At 46.0% G+C, this 26,921-nt stretch overlaps 1 protein-coding gene and 2 long non-coding RNA genes across 3 annotated transcripts; all 3 read right to left on the reverse strand.

Annotated features, from left to right (window-relative positions):
* Positions 1 to 10,328: 10,328 nt before the first annotated feature.
* On the reverse strand, positions 10,329 to 10,730 carry LOC121836769. The gene is made up of 3 exons (XR_006077991.1): positions 10,715 to 10,730; positions 10,413 to 10,635; positions 10,329 to 10,338 (listed from the first exon to the last, which is right to left on the reverse strand). It is a non-coding gene; the product is annotated as an uncharacterized LOC121836769 (long non-coding RNA).
* A 497-nt stretch (positions 10,731 to 11,227) lies between these two features.
* On the reverse strand, positions 11,228 to 11,729 carry LOC121046844. The gene is made up of 3 exons (XR_005798336.2): positions 11,674 to 11,729; positions 11,372 to 11,594; positions 11,228 to 11,297 (listed from the first exon to the last, which is right to left on the reverse strand). It is a non-coding gene; the product is annotated as an uncharacterized LOC121046844 (long non-coding RNA).
* Positions 11,730 to 14,282: 2,553 nt separating this feature from the next.
* On the reverse strand, positions 14,283 to 17,253 carry LOC121836555. Its single transcript, XM_042291482.1, has 6 exons — positions 17,066 to 17,253; positions 16,632 to 17,004; positions 15,268 to 15,441; positions 15,060 to 15,135; positions 14,853 to 14,963; positions 14,283 to 14,764 (listed from the first exon to the last, which is right to left on the reverse strand). The coding sequence occupies exons 1-6, from the start codon at positions 17,251 to 17,253 to the stop codon at positions 14,283 to 14,285; spliced, it is 1,404 nt and encodes a 467-aa protein (XP_042147416.1).
* Between the last annotated feature and the right edge of the window lie 9,668 nt (positions 17,254 to 26,921).

Raw genomic sequence — 26,921 nt, forward strand, 5'->3', positions numbered from 1 at the left:
AGTTATGGCGGCGTCCATGCACAGCTGCTGCAAAGCGTCTATACGCCGAGCACAGACCCACACGCTATCCTCCCCACACTATACTCATCTCTTCCAAGGCGCTCAGGGCACAGCTAAGTGTCCCTTCTGCACTGGCTACCCAAACAACACGCACACCTACTGGCAATGCCTCCATGCACAACCATCCATCCGCTCTACACTTTCCAAGCTCCCTCCCGGGCTTAGGCCCACGACATGGAAAGAGTGGCTCTCTCCCACAAATCATCAACACGTGCCCGCCATCTTCGACGCCCTTCTTCACCACATCACAACCATCGAAAAGAAGCTGAGGGCATCGAAAGACGCCACCAATCCCCCATGATCAACCTATCCTCACCCTTGTGAATGGCGTCCTCCTGGACACCACTTTGACACCCTGAACTGAAGGTCAATAACGATGTTTTCTCTTTCTCTCTCCTGTATACTCAAAAGGCCTGGCAGTTCGACGACGAAGCCATAGAGTGCCCGGGCGCAGATTTGGATCGCGAGAATCTGGTAGCACGGAGGATTTCTCGGGGAGTCTGGACGTCAGCGCACAGCTTTTGCAGCGGCGAGGACCCGAAACACACTCGCTCGCTCGGGAGAAGTGTGTTTCGGCGTCTCGCCGCAGCGGGGAGCCAGTCACGTGGCTCACCTCTCGTCATCCATTGTCTGCCGCTACACCTTCTCCATTACGGCGGCCGCTTCTCGTGGTGATCTGCCAGGCTTTGTGAGTACAGGGTGTCACAAAAGAAAATTTACACGGTCTTTTTTACCGCAAAAATAAACTATGCATCGCCGAACGCTCATTCTCCGCCCAAAGGTAGAGCTAGAGGTCACAACCAGATGCCAAAGTTTCAGCCCGATCCGATAACTTAATCAAAAGTGATACGTGATTTTCTGAAAATTTCAATAGGAAAATGGAGCCCATTTTTGCCCGTTTTCGGTTTCTGGTGCCATAGAGCCCCATGTGTTTGCAAACTCCGTCGGCCGCCATTTTCCCATTGAAATTTGCAGAAAATCACCTATAACTTTTGATTAAGTTATCGGATCGGGCTGAAACTTTGGCATCTGGTTGTGACCTCTAGCTCTACCTTTGGGCGGAGAATGAGCGTTCGGCGATGCCTAGTTTATTTTTGCGGTAAAAAAGACCGTGTAAATTTTCTTTTGTGACACCCTGTATATAGGAGGCTATGTTCGTGGGTATGGACGTAAAGCGCCTTTCACTCTACTCACTCTTGGAACGCGTTCGAACGCCGGCGTCCGGCGATTGCTTTCGAACACTGAATAGAGGCAAAGGCAGCTAGTTTTTTTAGTCTGCCCACGAATCATTCCAGTCAGAGTTCGGCTCTCTGGCACCCCCCTCGCGCTCTTTTCTCATCATCCCTCTCTCCCTCTCTCTCTCTCCGTTTCTAGCCGTATATTCTCTAAGGCGAGAATCTGATGGTTGACTTAGACTAATGTATCACTGCTCCATACTCGCGCAACTTTATATGAAACAAATTTATTCAATTAAGTAAGCGCGATAAAAGAATATATTTTTTGAAATTGCTATACAATGCTCACCACAATACTCAATCAATATTTTTCTACAGCGTCAAGTATACTTTTTAATAAAGTCAAAAAACGCATCTGCTCCAAACCGAAACCGAAACTGGACTGGAGAGGAAGAAGAAATAGAGAGTAGCAGAGAGGAGGTGGAATTCACGTGGCTGTGAAACTATTTTTTCTTCCAATCCACGTAGTTAAAGACTTTTTGGTAACCACACACAAAAAAAGTATTACATTTTTATTTTCTTTAATGTTGAATGTATGTCTTTGATGACCCACGACTATGATTATATTTGTTGGTTGTGTCTAAACCATAGAAAACGGCACATGACCACGAAGAAAAGGGTGTGCCCGACTCAAACCGGCCAGTTCTCGATCGGTGGTTTTCGGACGGAACGAAAACAAATTTTGAGCCGCAAATTGTCTCCTGGGTAGTTGGGCCTTCATATTTCATGTACAAATAAAAACCTCGGCGCGCATAAATACCTTGTCAGTGTCCCTTTAACGAAAGAGGGGAAAAAAAAAATCAGTGTGTTCCCAAGAATTGAAGAAACAAAATGCATATAAATTGTCGATTTTGTCAGTTTTTTCTTTGCTACTCCTCCGTGAAATCGCTTCCTGGTGTTTGCATGTGGCAGCCAGGAGCTACCATCCTTTAGGGATTGTTTTACCGAAAACATAGCAAAGCACGCACACATATCGAGAAGACTTACTACTACGATGTTACGTGCACGACGAGTAATAAAATGCTACGCTGTATACCCGTAGCAGAAAAGAGCTGTACGACGGCATACGTTCGACGCAACGGCGAAGGATACAATAGATGCCTAAAAGGAAAAACACTGCAAACGATAAAAAAGTATACATTATGTAGCCCTAATCATTGGTACACCACATGTTCGCATCGCTATACTATACATAGAGCACTAAATGTCTACGTGCTGCAAAAAGTTACGGTGGGGGGGAAAGTGCGCGCTGATGGCTGAGACAACAGGTGCTAGACTTTGTTTCACCTTAGGGTGCAACGCAGCGGGCGTTACGAGCCATTCGAGGCCAATCCAATGCCACGTGAGTGTCAAATGACCTTCGGGAAGGGTGCAGCGATGCGAAGGAAGCATTATCACGTGATACGTTTGCACTGCTGGGTTGGCTGGGATGGCTCGTAGCGTCTTCAGCGGTCCATCGTAATGCGAAACTGAGCATGTAGTCTTACGATGAGGGAGGAACTACCGGCAGGGCCTTTTTGCTTCGCGAGGCTCGCAAGATTTCGGCTGTAACTTGTACGTACATATATCACGGTTCGCAGCAGCCTTGTTTAGGCACATTTGCAACACGGGCAGTTTACGAATTCGCTGTTGGGAAGCTGTACTTCTTTCTGGCGTCAGCTTCCTCGGTGACATCTATCGCAACCCACGCAAAAAGCGAGAAATTTCAGTTCGGTGGCAAAAGCACTAGAAAGCGGTAATCAACATCTCTACTTCACTTGACATGTTGCACAAAAAGTATTAATTACCCCATGTGCTGAAAAAAAAAATAAAGATGTGTAACGTAGAAAGTATACGAGATTAACGAAAACATTATGTTTTCAGTCACTGCAGCAAGTACAGATTATCTTTCGAAGTCGAGTCACCTTAATGTGTCCATCTAAAATCTATAGACAAAGCAAACTTTGCTTCTGTTTTCTGAACCATTTGGTTTCATTTTCAAGCTGTTCATTTCGTCAACTAAGTGCATCGCCAACAGAGTCGCCGGTTTTGATGCCAAATGATGAAGCTTCCTATAATCCTTGGTTACCTTAAATTTTAGGTCAACCCAAACAGGGTAGAAGCCCAATATGCAGCGTCGGTAAATCCTCTTCACTAGGTCATCGACACGTAGCTTCTGGAAACGACCAGCCCCGAAAAAACTATCAACGACCAAACCTCCGCAGTGTCCGACTGGTAAGGCAAATGAGAAAGACAGTTTTTGATACCGAAATGAAATCGGATTTTAAGAAATCTTTCAAATTGCAAGTTGACGTATATATTCTGCGTCACACAGTAAGCGCGAACATGAAGCCGTCGAACTCTTTCAAAATGTTCTTACAAACAGTGACTGAGAGCTTAAGAAGCGCATGGCGTGACGTGGTATGTTTTCCCTTCTGGCTTCCTGGTTTCTTCTCTGGCGTTCTTAAGGGGGCGGTGCAACGATTTTATGATTAAAAGAATTTGCATCTCGTCACTTTTACGTTGTTTATCGTGTCCCGGGGGATAGAGAAAACACCTCCTTCATTAAAAATGTCGCGATTTCGCTGCATAATCGCAAAGCAAAACTCGAGCTTTTTCCCCCACCTGCAGCCCCAAGTGGCAGCCGAAGGAACTACGGCGAAAAGATTACGTGACCTCGCGGGGTTCTAAGCTGCAGCATAGCGCCCGCTAATGTACGCAGAGAGAGGGAGGGGAAGCGTCCTTCGAGATAGCACACGGGAAGCTAAACGGCACTCCGAATGACGTCACTAGGAGTGCGACCAGGTGTGACCCTGAAGGCTGGGAGTGAGTTGAGGGGTGCCCGAAATGCCAATCTTTATCTTTTTTTCACGCAACAACTTGGACACGCAGGCGAAATCGGTTTTCTGTTCTTTACTTCAGAAGTGTCAGAGAGCAACTTCCAGAAATCTTTGACCGAAGTCCGAAGATCGTTGCACCGCCCCTTTAACATCGAATACCGCAATATCACTAACTGAGGAGGAGCGATAATAAGGTTCTCAGGACGCCCTCAGTCGTTTAAAGGAGCTGTGCAACGATTTTAACATCGAAAGGATTTGCATCTTCTACTTTTGCCATTGTTTATCTTGTCACAAAGGACGGAAAACAAATATCCTTTCTTCGAAATGTTGCAACCCCGCCACGTAATCGAGAGGCAAAATTAGAATATTCTCCGACCTGCAGCCGCGAGCGGCGGCCTTGAGAGCTACGCGGCGTGACGTCAGTGGGGAATTTGTAAAAATATTGGAAGTCGTGCAAATACCTGCTCGATCAAAGGTAATCATTCTATAAATCTTGTCGTTCCAACATAAATATGAATGCGTCAACAACCTGGTATCATCGACAAAACGTTTATTATACGGAGATTTAGAGGCGCCATCCGTCAGAAGTCAACAAAACCGTCAGCTATATTTGGTACCGCGAACAGCCACCAGAAGCCGAAGGGGGACGGGGGCAGAACCGGACGTGGATGCCGGACCCGGACGAGACTTCGATCCTTTCGCTATGTTGATCGCGCTCCGCAAGCACGAGATCACGTGGTCACAAGCGGGTGTGTTCTCGAAGCTCACTGATGGCTCTAGAGAGAGCTTCACCAGAACCCTGCGCGTCCCCCATTCACGTCACAGCGCACGTGACTCGGAAGATGCTGAAGGAGTTGAGAGGTGCTGAAAACCTATATCCTTGTTAATTTTAAATATAAAAACTAGGACATGCAGGCAAAAGCAGTTTTTCGTTCTTTACCTCCGAAAGCTCGAGACACCAACTCCCAAATTATTTAAAGGAGCTGTGCAACGATTTTAACGTTGAAAGAATTGGCATTTTCTGCTTTTGATATTGTTTACTGTGTCACAAATGGCAGAAAACACACCTCCTTTCATCGAAATGTTGCGATTCCGCCGCGTAATAGCGAGGCAAAACTTAGAATATTTCCCGACCTGCAGCCACGAGCGGCGGCCATGAGAAACAAGCGGCGTGACGTCGCTTGGGTAGTTGTAAAAAAGATAGCAAGTTGTGTGAATACCTGCTCGATAAAAGGTAACTTTTCTATAAATCTTGTCGTTCCAACACATATATAAATGCGTCAGAACCCTGGTATCATCGACAAAACTTTTATTATACGGAGTTTTAGTGGCGCCATCTATCCTAGGTCCACAAAACCGCGAATAGCCGCCAGAAGCCGGAGGGGGAGGGGGACAGCGCCGGACGGGCAAGGACGAGTATGGCCGGACCCGGATGAGACTTTCCTCCTTTCACCGTATATTTCGCGGGGCGCCCGCCAGCACCTGGTCACGCGGTCGCAAGCGGATGAGTTCTCACTGCTCGCTGATGGCTCTAAAAAGAGAACTTTTCCGGAACCCCGCGCCTTCTCAAGTGACGTCACTGCGCACGTGACCCGGAAGACGATGTACGAGTTGAGAGGCGGCAAAAACCTGGATCTTTTTCATTTTTTTAAATAAAAACTAGGATATCCAGGCAAAATCTGTTTTCTGTAGTTCACTACAGAAGTGTCAGGCATCAACTTCCACAATTATTTAAGCAAAGCCCTGAAATTGTTGCACAGCTCCTTTAAGGAAAGCACAGAAATTGTTGATCAACTCCTTTAAACTCTTAGTGGCCATAGTGATTAGCACCGACCATTATATAATGGTTTAGCACACGTGTGAGAGGAAGATCAGGGGGCGAAATAGTCTGTCAAACGACAAGCTATTTCACCCGAATTCGCCGTTGTCTAAGCACCAGAGCAAGAGAGCGAGCGCTTGCGACTGCTCGACCGTAGTTATGGTATGATGGGCAGAGTTACCAGCCCTATTCTAAAACTCGCTAAAGGGGTATCCGCACGAAGGAGAACTCCGCGGACGGATGTCATGACGTCAACAACCCGGGAAACTCCGTCCCCGGCTCCGCCGCGTGCACCGGCGGAGCTTTCGTGCTGACAGCACGAAGCCTCCGCGCCTCGGCCGCGGAGGAGAACGGCGGCGCGAGGCCAGCGAGGCGTCAGAAAGGGATGACGTATGTCTCACGTGATGCGCGCTCCGCGGAGGAAAAGTGCGGATTTCTCCTTCGTGTGGATACCCCTTAAAGGGGCACTCAAGTGGATTCTGAGATCGTCTATTTATGATCATAACTCAATCTGCGGGCTCTAAGCATCCTAGAAATCCCAAAATTACATTCAAGGGCGGCCGATTTCCCTATTAAAAATCCAATCAAAGATCGCTGTTCTGCGCCTAGGCGCACGCCGTCAGGGGCGCTGTCGGACGGGAAGGCAGCAGGGAAGGGCGTGCGCCATCCAATCACGAGTGACGGCTTCCCGGCGGATTGATCCTTCGAACCGGCGGAGTGATCTTCCGAATATGCGCGTATTTGATGGATTCTCGTTGGGACTCATTTCGGGTCTTGCGTCGTGCGGAGATGGACCTGCCAAATCTAACACCGTTGGAGGTGGAAATTCTTCGGCGGACGGCAGATATCAGCTCAATCTCCTACGATGCCACTCCTACGCGCGACGCCGATGCCTCGAACGCGACGGACTCGGACGACAGTTCGCGATGCTCAATGTCGACACCGGAGGAAGACGACGAAACCGACGACGCAACCCAGCGGCTTGGGAACACCAACTGGTAGGTGATGAGCTGTTTATTATACCTCTCATATGTATAGCTGATGCCGGTTTTCTGTTTTAAGGTGCCAATGCAGTTGCTGCGTGCCGATGGAAACCGTCGCAGAGTGTGTCTGCTGCCGTGACTACCCGGCCGCCGTTCGCAAGCAGCAGGGCCGGCAGAGCTGCGTGACAAGCCACCCGGATTTCGAGGGGCTGTGCCTCGATCCGGGTGTGCTACAGCTGGCCTTGTTGAACATGCGCCACTATGGTGAAAGAAACATGGGAGCAACCTCGAACGAGTGAGTAGAACTTCGTGTTACCGGTCGCGAAACTTGCTGTTCTGCCTCGGCTCCCGTTTTTCTTGCGTACGCATTGAAGCGGCGTGATAGCTTTGAATAGAAATCATCATTAGCGTTCAACTGCTTTTGAATGTTTTTCGCTTTGCGTGTCTGCTTTTTTCTTGTTTGCCGTGCGTTTTTGGTTCCATGCCCATGCCTCCCAAGCCGCGGGCCAAGGATAAGGACGGGTAGCTTTATGACAGCGTCTATTCTCTCGGCAGCTGGGAGAATAATTTTTCGAAATTCTACCGACGATCGCCTCCCATTGATTGTCTGAAATCATACAACTGCCGGTAGAATGCTGATTTTCTTGTTCTTCCAACATCTCATGGAAACACGTTTCATGGACAACTTTTCCTGGACACGTATTGTCGACGCTGACGTTTCATCGACACTCGTTACGCGAATTGCACGCTGTAGGGACACTTCATCGTGCGTGTATCCCTCGGGCCAGTGTTAAACCCCCCCTCTTCGCCTCCGCTTTCCCTTGGCGACAGTCAATGGTCCAATGGGAGTCAACTGCCGGTTGAATTTCGGGGAAATTATTCTTCTGGCTGCCGCGAGAATAGATGTTACGTGGCTTTATAGACTGACATGGAGTCAGAGTTGGACTACTGTCTCTCGTCGGTTCTTGAGGCTGCTCAAGTAGTCAGACATTGCAAGGAAAACGTAGTCAACTATTCAAACGCAAAAAAATACAAGGGGAGTCACACAGACGCCGGCAACATCGCATTTCAATGGTTTGTTTATGGGCAAAGGCGAGCTTCTTGCCCACACTCCATTGCGCATGCGCGGCGCCGGTGGCGTCTGCTAGGGGCACTCCAGTTTGTTTATAAACATGAGTTGGTGTATAGTTAGTTGTGCCGATCATTTGTTTGTTTGCAAATATATCACATGCACAGCGAAAGGAAACATAAAAGAGAACCATAATATATGATGGTTTTTCCGGGGAAACAATCACAAGAGAGGTGTAGATTTCAGAGTAGCGAACATTGCTTATTACATCTGATTAGTCTGGTCATTGCCTCAGGTGTATGGCTGGTGGGTGTTCCTTACATTCAATAAATGTGGACATTGTTTCAGGCGCTTCCGGTTCGCTGCCTATAGGCAGTGTGTGCTTTGGCTGTGGCGGAGACTTGGACAGAAGAACAGGCGACCACTGCCCTCCTGCATGGTCAAGGCGATTAGAGGTCACTTTGCCAGCGACACCTACTCCGGGTTTCGGTACCCCTCCCTTTAAAAAAATAAAAGCGCTAAACAATGCATTGCCCAGCAGTCATTCTTCGCCCAAATGTAATGTTAGGCGTTAGAGCCAGATGACAACTTATTTTTGTCCAGTTCAATGTCATTATCGATTTTCATGTTTCAGCGAGAACATTGGCAGTTTTCATTGGCTGCCATCTTCTTGGCGCCTTTGAGCACTTACTGCTATACTCCGTGTCACCTAACAACCGACTGCCGTGGATGCTACGAGCCATTGAGGCGAATCCAAGGCACTTTGAGGGTTTCCCATAATCTTTGAGAAAAAGCACGTTTTTTCAAGATAATTTTTTTTACCGACTTGACGGATTTTGTGAATAACACATTATTTTTGGAACAACGCCACTAGATACAGACGAAGGGAAAGACTGGAGAACACGAGCATGGACAGATTGTTTTCATGTAAAGCCTAGCCAAGTGCTGTGTTCTCGGAGCCAAATTGGCTAGGAAGACTCGAACACTAATTAGTAATTCTTGCTCTTATTCCTGCAATGCACATACAAGTTACCCAGTAAAAAGGCATCTTTACTTGACATTCTTTTCAGCTAAAATTGGATCTTTTGCTAACACACAAAGGGGAGAGGTGGGGATGTAGCCAAGTGCTGAGTGTGCATGTGTTGGCGTTTGCAACTGTTGCAGATGCCACTGTGTGTAACTGCACTTTCAGCATGCTCCTTGGAGCTTGGATAATTATGCAAAAGGTCGTGATAAAACAAGCCACAGCATCAATTAGCAAGGTGTGTCAATATAATAGGTTGCTTTGTGAACAAGTCAATGATTGAAAGGAGACAGTGTTGCAGATGGGTGGGGGGGGGGGGGGGGGAAACCGTGGTGTAGACTGGAAACTGTTTTTCCCTTTCCAAGTATGAATGGTGTTGAGGTTAGGTGTCCTTGTGCTGTCATGCACAGTTGCCCAAATTTAATTTTTACAGTTCCAGTCTACCTCCTGGATGAAAACCCCATTTATTAGAAACTAACGGGAGAGCTGCTTTGCCAAGGCGCAGCCTCTTCAGGATGTCAGCGTGGCAGCACATGAAAAGAAAAGTCAATACTGTATTACGTTTGGGGGACATGGAAAAATGTGATGACAGTGAGTGTTTCTAAACCCTTTTTGGTGCATTAGAATACAACGGTCAGACCAATTAACGGCGACAAAAAGATAGCACAAAGAACGCGCAACAATGAAGCAGCCAAGCCCATGCTGCCATTGGGAGAGTACAAAAGCCTATGGTCGCATGCAGGAAGTGATCAAACGTAGCAAAGAGCAGACGAATTTGTGAGCCATACTGCTTATAGTGCTTGGGGTTTCAGTACCGCAATTAGGAAAACATTGACAGCATACTAAGCTTGTGAATTTAGACTAGGATCCCTTGTAAAGAGCTGCATAAAATTGCAAGAGTTTACTGGTCACTACTTTCTTTGTGTTATTGATGAAACAATGCAGTAATTAGTGCCATGTAGGGCAAAATTATCAGGGTCACGATGATCTGCACTGTTTTAACCTATTTGCAAATAGTACATAATAAAGAAAAAGCTGCAGCACTGGCTTTTTCTGTTATGGTTCACGGTATCAAAGTTCCCCTGGCAGGTTTGGCACATCTGACTACATGGCAGCTCCCAGAACTTGAGCCTTCGTGTTGCTTTATCGGCTGGTCGATGATCCTGGAATCGAAACTTCATTATCACAATGGATTTCATCATCTTTGACAAGTTACTGCAGTTACAACTGCCGTTCTCATTACTGCAGGTCGGGCTCTCGTAACAGGATAAGGAGCGGGTCTGCAAGATCCCCCCTTCCGTGCGTGTTCGCTTGTCCGAGGCAGGTGTCCTGCGAAACGAAACGTGTTATCTCAGCCTGGAACTTGGCTTCACCTGGCAGGTGAAGGGGCCTTGGAAACTTACCATCGAGTGCACGGGTGACAGGAGGGATTTGAGGAGGTCCCTCACGGGGTAACCTGGCCGAACCGGGACCTCTTTTCCTCCACGAGTTCCCTTTTGGAAGGCCTTGTAAAGGCGGCATTCATGGGTGCCGGAAAGATGCGCTTCTTGGCTATTGCTGCCTCATCGAGGGACGTGCACTGCTCGTTGCTGGCCATCGCCTCCTGGACTAGCTTTCCAACGTACTCTGAAATTGAAGCATATGCATGATAACATTCCAAACCGCACGGAGCAAAGCTTCAGCCTGGATTTGGAGCCACACTAACCATACGTTGGATCCGTTCTTTTTTCTCGTGCTGTGGCATGTCCCTTCCGTGCCTTCGATGTGTTAACCATGCCCCCTAACGCCCGCTTGGCCGAGGCAGGTGTCCTGCAAAAGGAAACGTGTTGTCTCAGCCTGGAACTTGGCTTCACCTGGCAGGTGAAGGGGCCTTGGAAACTTACCATCGAGTGCACGGGTGACAGGAGGGATTTGAGGAGGTCCCTCACGGGTAACCTGGCCGAACCGGGACCTCTTTTTCTCCACGAGTTCCCTTTTGGAAGGCCTTGTAAAGGCGGCATTCATGGGTGCCGGAAAGATGCGCTTCTTGGCTATTGCTGCCTCATCGAGGGACGTGCACTGCTCGCTGCTGGCCATCGCCTCCTGGACTAGCTTTCCAACGTACTCTGAAATTGAAGCATATGCATGATAACATTCCAAACCGCACGGAGCAAAGCTTCAGCCTGGATTTGGAGCCACACTTACCATACGTTGGATCCGTTCTCTTTTCTCGTGCTGTGGCATGTCCCTTCCGTGCCTTCGATGTGTTAACCATGCCCCCTAACGCCCGCTTGGCCGAGGCAGGTGTCCTGCAAAAGGAAACGTGTTGTCTCAGCCTGGAACTTGGCTTCACCTGGCAGGTGAAGGGGCCTTGGAAACTTACCATCGAGTGCACGGGTGACAGGAGGGATTTGAGGAGGTCCCTCACGGGGTAACCTGGCCGAACCGGGACCTCTTTTCCTCCACGAGTTCCCTTTTGGAAGGCCTTGTAAAGGCGGCATTCATGGGTGCCGGAAAGATGCGCTTCTTGGCTATTGCTGCCTCATCGAGGGACGTGCACTGCTCGTTGCTGGCCATCGCCTCCTGGACTAGCTTTCCAACGTACTCTGAAATTGAAGCATATGCATGATAACATTCCAAACCGCACGGAGCAAAGCTTCAGCCTGGATTTGGAGCCACACTTACCATACGTTGGATCCGTTCTCTTTTCTCGTGCTGTGGCATGTCCCTTCCGTGCCTTCGATGTGTTAACCATGCCCCCTAACGCCCGCTTGGCCGAGGCAGGTGTCCTGCAAAAGGAAACGTGTTGTCTCAGCCTGGAACTTGGCTTCACCTGGCAGGTGAAGGGGCCTTGGAAACTTGCCATCGAGTGCACGGGTGACAGGAGGGATTTGAGGAGGTCCCTCACGGGTAACCTGGCCGAACCGGGACCTCTTTTTCTCCACGAGTTCCCTTTTGGAAGGCCTTGTAAAGGCGGCATTCATGGGTGCCGGAAAGATGCGCTTCTTGGCTATTGCTGCCTCATCGAGGGACGTGCACTGCTCGCTGCTGGCCATCGCCTCCTGGACTAGCTTTCCAACGTACTCTGAAATTGAAGCATATGCATGATAACATTCCGAACCGCTCGGAGCAAAGCTTCAGCCTGGATTTGGAGCCACACTTACCATACGTTGGATCCGTTCTCTTTTCTCGTGCTGTGGCATGTCCCTTCCGTGCCTTCGATGTGTTAACCATGCCCCCTAACGCCCGCTTGGCCGAGGCAGGTGTCCTGCAAAAGGAAACGTGTTGTCTCAGCCTGGAACTTGGCTTCACCTGGCAGGTGAAGGGGCCTTGGAAACTTACCATCGAGTGCACGGGTGACAGGAGGGATTTGAGGAGGTCCCTCACGGGGTAACTTGGCCGAACCGGGACCTCCTTGCCTCCACGAGTTCCCTTTTGGAAGGCCTCGTGAAGGCGGCATTCATGGGTGCCGGAAAGATGCGTTTTTTGGCTATTGCTGCCTCATCAAGGGACGTGCACTGCTCATTGCTGGCCATCACCTCCCGGACTAGCTTTCCAACGTACTCTGAAATTGAAGCATATGCATGATAACATTCCAAACCGCACGGAGCAAAGCTTCAGCCTGGATTTGGAGCCACACTTACCATACGTTGGATCCGTTCTCTTTTCTCGTGCTGTGGCATGTCCCTTCCGTGCCTTCGATGTGTTAACCATGCCCCCTAACGCCCGCTTGGCCGAGGCAGGTGTCCTGCAAAAGGAAACGTGTTGTCTCAGCCTGGAACTTGGCTTCACCTGGCAGGTGAAGGGGCCTTGGAAACTTACCATTGAGTGCACGGGTGACAGGAGGGATTTGAGGAGGTCCCTCACGGGGTAACTTGGCCGAACCGGGACCTCCTTGCCTCCACGAGTTCCCTTTTGGAAGGCCTCGTGAAGGCGGCATTCATGGGTGCCGGAAAGATGCGTTTTTTGGCTATTGCTGCCTCATCAAGGGACGTGCACTGCTCATTGCTGGCCATCACCTCCCGGACTAGCTTTCCAACGTACTCTGAAATTGAAGCATATGCATGATAACATTCCAATATGCAGTTAGCAAAGCTTCTGCCTGGATTAGGAGCCACACTTACCATAAGTTGGATCCGTTTTCTTTTCACGTGCTGTGGCGTGTCCCTTCCGTGCCTTTGATGTGGTCACCGTGAAACGTGGATCGCCCTGTTGCGTCACAGCTTGGCAGCGGTCCGAGTTTTCGTTGTAATGCAAGATTGCAAGTCGTGTCCTGCAGGATGGTGATATTTCAGTGAAGATGAAATGTGCCACCAAGAAGCACTGTACATTTTGGCCTATAAGCAGCCCACCCCGCATCATTGAATGGTTTTACAAAAATGTTTGTATATAAATCGCAGCCTGGTAGAAGTCCCCCCTTAGATTTTTGTACTTGCGCCAAAACTGCATTGATAAGCCTGAACATACACATTATGATAGAGATATATGTGCAAGCGGCAGTCAGTTGCAGTACTCCTTATAACAAATTGAAAAGGACACATAACCCCTGTGCTGAATATTTTTTCTTGGAAAAAGAAACATGCATATAGGCCGCAATGTTGTAAAACCAAAGGATTTTGAAAAGGACCAATCTCGAAAAGTTTTGCCATTGTGCAAAACAATGGCAAACCAACTCTTTGGTAATTCGGATGCTGTTATGTTTTGTAAATTAGGACCTTATCAACTTCTTGGTAATTCAGATGCTGTAATGTTTTGTAAATTTAGACCCCGTTAATATGGGTACCAGAGTTTTCCGAGAAATATTTGAGATGTGGTCAACTGACAATTTTTCTGGGAGGGGGGGTGGGGGCATGTTTGATTTGTGTAATAACCTTTGGTCCTTTTTCACCAATGCAGCAATTTTTTTGTTGATTTTTTTGTTTTTTTGCTGAGATTTGTATTTATGCCTTGTGCAATGGCCACCTCACAAATATGACGATGGGGGGTATTGTGTATTTGATTAATCGGTGACATCTCGTCCAGCGTTGGTAAAATATTGAGGTGTATGATACATCATAGAGAAGGGCGGTCTGCTCGACGGGCGGGCAGCGTAACCACTGCTACCCACTGTAAGGAGAACCCTGATTGGATACCCTACTATATAGACAGTATTTTCTGGTATGAATTGGGCAATTACTTGCATTTGTCATTATTATGGAAAACTCTCACCATGAACGATTTTTGGGGGGTATGGGCATGCGAATATCAACGAGACATCACTGCACCTGACTTCCAGACAAAATGTATTTCTGTAATTACCTTGCAAGCATGCCAGCCGGAGAAAATGCCTGGGACTTTGGGGCGAAATTTATGAGGACGCTGTGGAACGCCTCAAGGGCGTACGTCTGGCCATGGGGAGACATCTGGCCGACGTCCTTCAGGAGCCACTTGTCCCCAGTGATTTTTTTTAGGTGGTCATAGGCCTGGGAGTCTGCAGATAGGACATGGTTTAGAATGAGCACCCTCAGTTGGGAGAACAAAAACCTACTAGGATCCATCCACTTTCTTGTGCTGTCTTGTATCTCGTTGTGCAGACACCTGGGATAGCTCCCGCCATGGCCCGTGTGTTCGTTGATGGCATGGTTCTGGAGACTGAGCCACACGTCGACGGTCAGTTTCCTGTCGCCCGCCCCAGCCTTGGCCGAATAGTAGAGGTGGTTGGTGGTCGCCTGCACCCACATTTGAAGTTCTTGGCAGCCGGCTCGTTTGCTTGCTGCCGCCATCTTTTTCTTCACACCTAAAAATTAAAAAGCAATTTAATGAAATCCTGCAGCAGCTTCACTAGAAAATGTCACCTACATAAATAGGCTTTGACAATTGCTTACTTTTGGAGATGTGCCAAATGTCGAAGTAGTGGGCGATTCCGGGCTCCTGGGTCTCCATGTGCTTCCGTATGGCAGGGTGGCGATCAGTCCCCAAGGATCGGATGTGGATACCTGTGCCATTGAATTTCGTAGTACAAAATAATTGTTGAGTATACAATGTAGAACAGTATGGAATCACTATGAATGTCGAAGAAAATATGAACATACATTTCTCCTTCAAAAATTCCAGCTGCTTGATGAGGCCTTCCTTTTCCATGTTGACACTGGCCATTGCTCGCTCTGACTAAGAACAGAAGTGAGACACAAATCATTTGAATTGCGCATGACAGTGAAGTCACCAAATTATACTAAATTATAAAAGTGTACATAAAGAATCATAAAACCGTTGTGATTGTTTTACTACATGAACACTCACCTCTCCTAGCTGGACCTGCACAGAGTGGAGAATCTTGTTGATCTGTTGGACGTGAGCCGAGTATGTGAGGTACTTTGCAGAAAACCCAGGAGAATCGAACCGTCCATCGGCAGTAATGTCAACTTCTTGACTGTCCAGCTGACTGATCAGCTCTTCTTGTTCTTGTAGCCATATCTATTCATGGAAATTAATGTTGCATGAGAAATTGTAAAAATGCGCTGACATAATTTATTATTTCCGAGTATGCATAGAGAAAAATAAAATTAATTAGTTCACTTGCCCATAGTATGTGACGGACAAAATTTTTTTCTTTTCCGCTGCACCACAAAAAAAAATGTTAGGGTTTTTTTTAACCCTGGGGCTACATTTGGGGACTATGGGCACCACAAGAAGACTTGAAATGGGTTAATTAGTCAGCTAATAAAGAAACATTCTAATTAACTTATTTAGGTTTTATTTTTGAGGGCATAATGTATTTGGAAAATTGATGCTCTACATCAGAGTACACCCGTGACATACATTTTCACTACAAATTTGTAGTGGTTGTTATGGTAAAACAAAAGTCGCTCTTATGCAGTACTTCAAAACTAAGCGGGCAAAGAGTGCCCATGATAACAATCTCTCCACCCCCTACCGGCCCTGGAAGTGAACATGGTTGCCATGGCAGACTCACACATCCGCACTGCAGGCTACACAGGTGATATTTTCCCTCTTAGTTTCGGTTTGAAGTGTGTGCAAGGACTTTTGTCGCCCCCAGAACCCATAAATATAAACAATAAAAGTTTGTTTGAGTGTTTTAGTCAAGTAACTTACTAACCCATTTCACTTCATTTATGGTGGCGTCCATGGCCCCCACTTTAGCCCCAGGGTAAAAAGAATGCTAGTTCTCTTTTTTATAATTTGGTGCATCTAGAAACAAACACCTTCTATAGAATTATGAATCCAGAGGCTCGCTCAGAAATCAGCTTGAAAAATTTGTTTCTTCACGCAATGAGCTCGAATTACTACCAAAGCCGTTTTTAGTGGCGAATTTTACATATAGAAATTTCAAGACATAGCTCTCTTCCTGTGAAAAGTAAGAAACACATTCTTTACATTTAGTGCAAAAGCCGTCAACCAAATTCCCTGACAGTGGTGCTTGTGGCGGCATTTCCTTATTGGTGCAGCAAGCAGATGACACAAGCATATGCTTCCCGGATCTATCATGCGACGATGTATAAGCACAAGCCTCTGCCCACTTGTCAGCACTGAAAATGTAGAGAATGTTTGTTGAATGTTTCACAGGAAGGATGCTACACCTGGTAATGGGCTTTATATGGGAGTAAAAAAATACTATAATGTAGTTCCTTCAGGATGTTCCTCACCTTGTCCACTGCAGGGAACAGGAGGGCGTTCTGGTAGGTGTTGTACATCTGATCGCTCATCACCTCGACGTTCATGTGGCGGAGCATCCGAAGTGTGTTCGTCACTTGGGCTCCAGAGAAGAGCAGATGGCTTGTCAACAGAATGTTTCCTGCGCCTCTTCCATTGATGATGGGTTGGCTGCTCCACTTCCGCACGTGCTCGAGAGGGCAGATGCTGACCACTGTGATGAGCGTACCCTGGCTTGTGATGTCATTTTGGCAGGGTCTTGAGCACTCCTGGCATGTCCTGAAGAGTTCTCGCAGGCAGCTCTCAAAGACCAGGAACTGGCGTTCTTTTTCTGGTGCTGGTGGACTTGACGCAGTTTGTCCGTCACTGGAATGGGATTATGTAAAGCGTTTTTCACAAATTCTAGGCATACATGCGCATAGCTTACCTCTCGAAACCTTCGGCAGAGCGGGAAGGAGAGTATGTTGCATCAGACTCTGCCACGCTGCTGTGAGCAGGAGACACACAGTCGTGTGGCACCTCAATGCTGCAGGAGGGGGAGGCAGCGTCGAAAGGGTTCAACTGCAGCGGTTCCTCCATGACCAGAGAAGCTGCCACCCTTCCGGTGATGTTCATTTCGGCAGTGCAGTCCCGCAAGATAGTTCCTGTCTCGCAAGATGCGGACAGTCCAGCTGCTGAGACTTGGGCCTGCAAATAGCACGTTTATACCCCAATGTTTTTCACAATGCTTGAAAGATGCAATTTGGGCTATCGATAGTTTCTAACAGTGCCACGAGCACAGCAAGCATCGAAGGCACTATGCATTCCAGCAATTTTATGACTCGTGCATTGTTTACACTGCTTAGACTATTCTGAATGCAACAAAAAACTGACACTGAATAGAAATGTCCCTGCATTTATATCTGCTTTGTACATGTGTAATTTAAGTCGTTACTTGATTAGGTAAAATTCCGAGCAAGTGCCCACTCAAAATTTGGAGATAATCACGTAAAACTTGGAAATGGGCACTTATTAGGTCCACAATATCTAAGGATATGTCATTTCTGTACTTTCCAGATGTTGCAAAAATGAGGGAAGAGTGCCTGTTGTAGAATGGGCAGATGTTTGGTATTTTACAGTAACTGAATATCTTGTGGCAACCTCCGATACAGTATTGCAAGCAGGGCATCTGGCCGCCGCCATCTCTTTTGGTTCAAGTAAGCACTTGCAATTGCAAGCCTGCAAAACCCGCTTTCATGTGCAGCGCATGTAGTTACGAGTATGGGGCACCGAACTCGGACACTATGCTTGCATTTGTGTGTAGTCTGCTGCAACATAAGGTCTTCAGGGGAGGGTTTGCACGCAGAAAGCAAACCTTCACCTTCACAGAAGAGGCACGTGTCCCCTGGTATAACTAACTATGGTGTGCCTGACATGTCACATATACACACCATCATCCTTGCAGATTCTTTTTCATTTAGTTACCTTGAGGATCCGTTTCCGGGTATTACACAAGGCAGGGTACGAAGACACTGTTTAAACACATAAGAAAAAATCCAGTCGATAACTGGGGTAATAACGCAATTTTGATAAATAAAAACAAATTGTGCCTGCCTATTTTTACGGGCCCTTGAAGCATCTCTGACTAACAAAATCGGTTCTGTTCTCACTATCTTGAGAACTTCTTGCACATATTATGCTTCCACACAAGTGCCCATTCATAGTCGTAATTTTGTCAAGTGCACAACTTGAACTTGGTAGCTGGCTGCATGAGTCCTTCATGAAAACCCGCACGGCAGGCACAGGGCATCTCATTTAGATGACCGGTTTTCACATTCGCTAGTTCCACCGTTCTTTGGCTGCGCATGCAAATTTCAAGCTCATGAGACAATAAAGTGTGTTCGAAGTTATAAAGCTGAAGCAAGAAGCGTGACAAGAAAAAATAAAAAAAAAAATAAAAAAAGGCTGATCACATGCTTGAAATTGATGCGACGGTTGTTAGTGAAAGCGGAGAACCGTCCATTTCGGTCTGCATACATAAACTATGCATAGCAGGACATTATGTTGCTTGAATCAAACGGGTTCACTACTCCCGAAATTACAGTGAGTGTGCAGGCGAGCTGTTGGATGTTGACCATGTAGAAAATAACCCAAGACTGTGATAAAGGATAGGAACTTTTATAATAAAAAGGGCAGGAGAAGAATCGTGAAATAATTAGGCTTTGGTGGACAGCAGCTCGTAGATAAATTCAGTATTTTAATTTTTTTTTTTTTTCATCCAGATAGCAGTATGTTCTCAAACTTTAGAATTCTGTGACCACCACTATACTCTGTTTCACCTTGTGTTGTACCGCAGGAAAGGCTACAAGCACGAGCTCCTTGCTCTAGGGAACATCTCGGTGGCACAAGCTCTCGTGCACTAAGGGCAGCTGCCAACCCTGTGAGCTCGCGCTTCTAGCCTTTGCTGCGGTACAACATAAGGTGAAACGGAGTATAGCGTCACATTCTCAGCGGTATTCAGCTTTTTACGATCCGTAGTTAATTTACGCGAGCCGAAAAGCACGGTTTTCTCGTCTTCCCAACATCCTCACTTCCGAACGCACAGAAAAAAAACTTCCCCACGCCCCCCCCCCCCCCCCAAAAAAAAAAAAAAACAAATAACGTTTTTTCTTTTTTTTTTTTTAGGGGGGGGGAGGAGGGGGGGTGGTTTGGTTAAATAAACTACGCACCGCAGAAAGCTCGAACTCCCTGATGCGACGCTGGCGATTAGGATAGAGTGCGAAAGATTGAGAAACCTACGTTACCTGAATCAGAAGACAATTTGGAAACAAAAATTTATTTGTGAGCCGACATCCACCTAAGCGTAATATCTTCAAAACAATATATGACATTATGGACGCTTGTGGGATTTATATCAATAAGGGACACTTGTCTGCAAGAAATACAAGATCGTCTTCTTTCTTCTACAGGCGCGCAAAATGGCATCTATTGTTTTGAAGACGTTAGACTTAGGGCTAACATCGGCCCATAAAGAACTTTATTTGGAATTATTTTCTGATTCGGGTAACGTCGTGTTTTCAACCTTTCGCGTTCTGTCTTGACTGCCAGCGTCACATTCTCATGGAGTTCCAGCTTTATGGGATGCATAGTTTACTTACCCAGGTCGAAAGGTGCGATTATATCTTTCATCGGAAACTCCCGGTATATGCCACGCGGACTGCTGCACAATGCAAGGCTCATGAATCTTTGACAAGACACTCACCAGGACTCTCTGGCGCTTTTTCGGGGGCTCCTCGGTCCTGCCGGCGACGGGAAGCAGAAGTGTCGGCAGAGCTGTGCATCGAAGGCGTTTGCAGTCACCGCTGGAAAATGCAGACGTCTCGAAATGCTCGGCACAGAAACGGGGAGTCCGGTTCAAGTCCTCGGTGTCGTCATCTCGCCCGGCGACACGTAACCATTCGTGCCTTCGTGGATCCTTCTCCGGCAGAGCGAAAAACCGGAGACCTTTTCGAATATTTTTTACCTTCCGATTCGGGCACAACTTTACCACACAAACGTTCGGCATCACACGGAAGCGAAGACGAATAAACGTTTCAACACGTGGATGTCGATCGATTCGGTGAACCTTGCTTTGAGAACGGGAAGTGGGGGGCTCGGGAAAAAGATCCTCTTCCTTATCGTTCTCGCGGCGAGATAAGCTGCGAGCCACGCGCTTTCCACGACGGAGCCGCGTCGCCGCGTGGGCACATCACTCCCGCGTAACAAGGCGAGGAGAAAACGTAGTTCGCTCTTTTTCAAACAATAATAGCTGTATTACGTCACCTACAGCCAAAGATTTGACGTTGTTGTCAAAATATAATGTGCATGTGCCTAAAAAGAGCAATAATAATAACTTTAGCAATCTTTTCGCAGTTCGCTATTTCTATTGGTCGAATTCTATGAAGGTGGTGGAGACACGGGATGGACCCCGCAAGAGAATATAGTGCCTGTGTATTTCTATTGCTGTGAGTTTACTAGGGCGCCTTGCCATTTAGAACTGGTCATTTTTATTGACTGAAGCCCAACAAACAATATGCTTCCAAAAACAAGCTTCTCCAAAAAGCACTTGAGTGCCCCTTTAAGGGGTATCCACACGAAGGAGAAATCTGCGGACGGATGTCGTGACGTCAACATCCCGGGAAACTCCGTCCCCGGCTCCGCCGCGTGCACTTGCGGAGCTTTCGTGCTGTCAGCACAAAGCCTCCGCGCCTCCGCCACGGAGGAGAACGCGCCGCGAGGCGCCAAAAAGGGATGACGTATGTCTCATGTGATGCGCGATCCGCGGAGGAACGTGGCGGATTTCTCCTTCGTGTGGACCCTTAGCAAAAAGAGGCCGTACTTCAAACGAAGTTGAAATATATTTAGTACGAATATTCATTTTGTATTTATTCTGTATTATTTTGGCCACATTCGAAATACGCCCGTAAGGTATTCAAAATACATTATAAATATGAATCAAAAAATATTTTAGATATACCAAAAATATTATTCCTTCACACTCAAGATGCCATTTGTGCATTAAAAACCGGTTACACAATTTTTTTTTTCGCTTTTGTCAGCAAATGGTGTCCCTGTGGTATTTGAAGGCACTACTAAATACATCTTGCAAAGCTACATTAGAAACGAACACAAACACTATGACGCAATGAACATCTCATTCACAGTCCCGTAGACTGCTCTAGAACCTTATATAGCCTACATATTGAAGGTAATCATTTTTTCGGTGACCACCTCTGCGCTTATTAAGGTTCCAAGTATTCGATCTTCTCCTCGGGAGTCTGTCAAAGGGGAAACAGTGTTTTGAAGTTCGTGGACGATATCTCTTACTAAACGGCATTGGTACAACTAATAACAATTCGGCGCAGTCCCTAAAACAATATCCGCACAAACGGCTCATAAAATACATGTTATTGCTTCTCTGCGTAGCACCACTCAGGACGAAGCGAATCAAGGCAGTTTCTTCACTTTAAAATACTATAAACGACTTTATTTTCGTGAGGACCTAATTCTCGCAAAGTTCGCGAGTCGCCTACAATTCCGAAAAATAGGTCCCGTGAACAATTCCGGCAAAATGTAAAAACATTAAAATCTATATTGCGATCCCAGCGCGTCGCGAAAATTAGAATTTGCGAATTATTCCAGAACTCTAACTTTGACCTAAATCGCGAAATATTGAGCCCGCGAAAAATAAATATTTTACAGTAGTTGTTTCGCCTTTCCTTTTTAGTAGTAGACTTTAATATGGTAGTTAATGTCACTATATTAAAGTCACTATTCACATCACGTACAATGGTGAGTATACACGTTCAGTGAACTAACATTGTGCTAACAAAACCACGCCAAACGTATCTGTTCACAGCACCTGCTGAAGCTTTCCAGCATCAGCAAATGTTGTGGTTGTAGTTCTTCGACCCCGTTTGTGATTGGTGTGCAAGAAACTGATCAGGTGTGTTCTTGATAGAAAAAAGGAAACAATAACATAAACTGGGCTGATTTATCAGTGCGGTGCTGCGCAATTCAGTTGACAAACTAATCAAATGTATTTAGGCGCTTCAGTGTACTCCATATCTGGTTGACGTGAACTTCTAGAAGGGGAGCTTTTCAATATTTTGGTAGTTTAAGTCAAACTACCAAAGTATTGTAGTCAAAAGGTACTTAGAGTATAACACATCAGTATTTACGATTTTGAGGTATTTTAAAAGTATTCTGCACGTATTTTTGATTGCTCCATTTTTTTTAGGGTTGGAGTATATTTTGCATTAATTAAATAAATATTTCCAGAAATATATGTGAAAGGTATTTTGTGCCTATTAATTTAGTATTTATATATTTCAAAACGCATGAAGGGAACTTCAAATGTAGTTTAAGTAAAGGTATTTTAATGTGATTTTAGAAGTATATTTTAGTACCAAGTAAAAAAAAAGAAGTTTGTATTTTCGGTATATTTTTTGTGTACTTACAATTATGAACTGTATTTCAAGTACACTCAAATTAGAATGTGGTATATTTCAAACGTATTCGTTTTCGCTAAGGGGATCCCCCTTTAAAGGGGTATCCACACGAAGGAGAACTCCGCGGACGGATGTCGTGACGTCAACAACCCCGGAAACTCCGTCCCTGGCTCCGCCGCGTGCACCTGCGGAGCTTTTGTGCTGACAGCACGAAGCATCCGCGTTTCCGCCACGGAGGAGAACGGGAGAACGGCGTCGCGAGGCGTCAAAAAAGGATGACGTATGTCTCACGTGATGCGCGCTCCGCGGAACAAAGGAGCGAATTTCTCCTTCGTGTGGATACCCCATAATGAACGCCAACTATTGGCGACGTGCGCGATCGAAAGCGTCGCTGTAGTCGGCCTTCCACGATTAGCCGAATGCTGGCTAAGACGTAAGGAAAGGGTTTCTCATCAAGGGAAATAGGAGTAATAAACGAACTTCAATTTTGGTGGTGTTGGCAGTGTTGGTTTCATCAGCGCAGTGATTTCAGGCTTTTAACAGCTAATTACAAACACCATCGAACTTCTTGTTCGCAAGGTAATGACCTCACGAGAGGGAACTATAGGAGGGCGCCACCAAAACATCTCGCCTCTAACAGTGCTTTTTTCACGTTTTTATGGGACAGTGCTTTCGTGTCGCAAACATTTTACTGGCTACGTTAATGATCCGAAATAGTACTTACTTTCTTGATTAGAATGATTGCGTTCCAGTTGCGAGAGAAAACCAGAAAAGATCGGCAATCCCTCGTTCGTACACCAGCGGTGTCGCGCTTTGTACGTCATATTCAGGTAGGGTTCAGCATCTGTAAATTGAGTCACAGAGTGATACATTTTTTAAGGAATGTCATGTGTCCAAACTTGCCAACCTTTTTTATCTTTTTTTTTTTTTAATACATATATGTAAAATGTCTTGTGATCCGTACTGGACTAGTTTCTTTTCATCAACATCATGACTGCCCGACGTCCGTATACTTGACGAAACCGAAGGGATCAACCCCCTCCCCCCATTTCCCATATCGGATGAGCCGCCTGCATGCTTCGTTCAGTCCCTCCGACAAAGAAGCTAAGTTGTCGATCCCTGCTCTGCGTAATAACTTATCGGCATCTTTGCCACAAAGCACGATGCTTTGGTTTCCTATTCACCGATCTTATGGCACGACGTGCGATGGGAAATAAAGGCGGCACACGACGCGCTTAGATGTTCCAGTGGAATTCCGAACCCAGCGGCCCGTGCTCTGTGTTTAACCGACCGCAGAAAAGCGCCGCGTCATTACCAGCATTCCGTTCCGCCTCAAAAGGAAATTTTAGGAATAATATCTCACGAACTCGGCCTTAACGGAGTCACGCATGCGCCGAAATCTGCCGCGACGTTCTGCGTTCTTTATGCTTTTACCTCCGAGGCAAAAGAATCAGCGGTATTGGATGCGGTCAACAGAAAGGTCTGTTGTGAGGTTGTTTCTTCGATCGATAAATTCAATGGCGAAGCACCTTTCCTTCTAGTTCCGCCGTAGTTTAACGCAGCCGCAGGTCATTAGCGGTATTTGGAGGGAAGTAAAAATAATGAACGTCGCATTCTTGAGAGCGGGGGTGATCGGATAGAGAGCACGAAGGCTGCATCGAAATGGAACTCTAACCGAATAGGTATTCTACCAATACAGGGAGGTTTTATATTTTATTCAGAGGGAAACGCTCAATCCCCGATCGAAGTTGTTGGTCACGAAGGCATGTGCGGTATGCGCGTTAGTGGTATTTTGTTGTTGTTTTTTTTTTTTGTGTAAGTTTTGACGCAGTCGGTCTCTATTTCAACTGAAGCCTGATAGATTCACGAGCCCCTGTTTTACATCACGGATGATGCGCTCCATTAAAATACGCTGTTCGGATATATACATAATTTCGTCGATGCTGGTCTACATCGAAAGCTGAGGATTTTTATAATAAGTGAACAGCGAAACTCGGCGGCGATGGGACCGCACGCTGCGTTTGTTAATTTACCGTTATTATGCTCTCTAAGGTGATTTGGTAGTTCTATAAAAGCTTTTCATAATGTTGCCCCAAACAACAATTATTATCCTCTACTTTCGCATATTCGCTTGGGGAATGCAGGTGGCCCTTCTCATCATGTGGCTGCTGTTCCTAATGGGCTTGTTTATTTTCTCAAATCTATTACAGAAATGGAATCTAGTGAGTCGATGTATCCGGCTTTTTGCGACGCCACACACTTGGCCCTTACAAAAAAAAACAAAAAAAAAACAATGGAACTTTTGAAAAGCTGTTGAAACAAGTCTTCAGTAGATATAAAATGTCACCAGCTTTTCATCTGACTTTCACTGTTTTTGTTTTTTTTGTTTTTTTTTCTTTCTTTTGACTATTGGGACACTTTTCGATATATAGTCAAGAGACTTTCTGTCGCCTCCAAGACGCTCTTCTGTAGCTTTTCAATTGGAAAGCTACAGACTTGCATTGAAAATGCTACAGACGGCCCAAAAAAGAAAAGCTTTTCGGGAGGGGGAGGGGGGGGGGGGTTTGATTGTCTTAGAGATTGAGATGGGAAGAAACAATTTAATGAAATAACTGCTGTTATTTCGAACTGTCATCATATCGCACTAAAGTTTACTCTCTGGGTAAATATCTTCCGCCTGGGTTCACGCCGCTTCTCAACCATAATATGCGGTTGCATATTAAAAAACTATTAACCCGCTTGGCCCCACCGAACAACCAGCTAACCAAGCTAACCCAAGCCGCCGGAAAGGGAGTTCCATACTATTTAGTTCAGCAAAGTTTAGTCCACAACATTAGCTTTGTTTCTTCCTCAGTGTTAATTGTAAAAAAGAAATGTAAATATCGCCAAATGCACAAAAAAATGTTCGAAAACAAAAAAAAAGGAAAGTAAGCACACTCTTTGGATTGAACCTGGGTCCGCTCCGAATGAAGCAGGCACCTTTCCACTACGCTACGCTACTTTTTCTCTCTTTTTTTTATTGCACATTGAAGCTTTTTGTAACCATTCGTTTTATACCAGACCCACCAAGTTTCGCGCCGTGCGTATAGCCATTGTAAAATATACTTGTAACCAGTAGGCATAGTGTCGGTTTGCTTCAACTCGTTTGGTGCAAATTTCGAAAGGATGCACTCCTGCGAATCCGGGGCATGATTCCTTATTGGGAAAAGAAGACGGGACGGCACAAGCGGACCTCAAAAACGGGACGTCTGGTCACCCTATCCAAACCGGACCCATTCATCAAGATGTCATGAATTGCTCACGCATGGCGAACTCAAATGATTGCTCCGAATGTGCACACAAACGGTAGCGTGTATATATATATATATATATATATATATATATATATATATATATATATATATATATATATATATATATATATATATATATATATATATATATATATATATATATATATATATATATATATAGGGTGTTTCAGAGAACGCAGGCCAAATCGCTCCTGCGAAAACTACTCATCGCAACGAAAAAAGGCTTGTGGCGTTTTGGTCCTGGGTTAGGGGCCCATTTATGAAAAATATTGAAGTCCGGGATAATTAAGTTGTTAAATATTTTTGCGCAATTAACTTTTTTAATATTGTGTTTAGGGGCATGGTTTGAATTTAAAAAAAAATTGCTCAGCATCATCAAGAAATACCAAACCTACAAATTGCAGAAGGATAGAAGGTATGCGAAGCATTTTACGGCTTTCTGAAAAACCGCACAAAATCGACGGGTTTTTAAGTTTCGGTTTGCTATCGGAGCGCATCTCAGCCCCGGCGGCACCGCGCCCCGTGGAGAGATAGTGCAACCAGCCTCTGCTGAGCTGTCATCGCGCGACGCAGCAGAGGCTGGTTGCGCTATCCCTCCACGGGGCGCGGTGCCGCCGGGGCTGAGATGCGCTCCGATAGCAAACCGAAACTTAAAAACCTGTCGATTTGTGTGGTTTTTCAGAAAGCCGTAAAATGCTTCCCATACCTTCTATTCTTCTGCAATTTTCTAATTTAAACCATACCCCTAAACACAATATTAAAAAAGTTAATTACGCAAAAATAATTAACAACTTAATTATCCCGGAGTTTAATCATTTTCCTACATGGGCCCCTGGCCTTGGAGCAAATCCGTGCACAAGCTTTTTTTCGTTGCGAGGAGTAGTTTTCGCAGGAGCGATTTGGCCTGCGTTCTCTGAAACACCCTGTATATATATATATATATATATATATATATATATATATATATATATGGATCTGATGAAGAGCGGTCCCCGCTCGA

This window comes from Ixodes scapularis, unplaced genomic scaffold (genome assembly GCF_016920785.2).
Source record: "Ixodes scapularis isolate PalLabHiFi unplaced genomic scaffold, ASM1692078v2 PGA_scaffold2__306_contigs__length_199485367, whole genome shotgun sequence".
NCBI lineage: Eukaryota > Metazoa > Arthropoda > Arachnida > Ixodida > Ixodidae > Ixodes > Ixodes scapularis.

Excerpts from the sequence above, each read along its gene's own strand:
- LOC121836555 (XM_042291482.1), bottom strand. The coding sequence starts at position 17,253 with ATGAACATCACCGGAAGGGTGGCAGCTTCTCTGGTCATGGAGGAACCG. Across the intron at positions 17,005-17,065 it reads TCTGCCGAAGGTTTCGAGAG|TGACGGACAAACTGCGTCAA; the intron begins GTAAGCTATGCG and ends ATCCCATTCCAG. Across the intron at positions 14,765-14,852 it reads CATTTGGCACATCTCCAAAA|GTGTGAAGAAAAAGATGGCG; the intron begins GTAAGCAATTGT and ends TTTAATTTTTAG.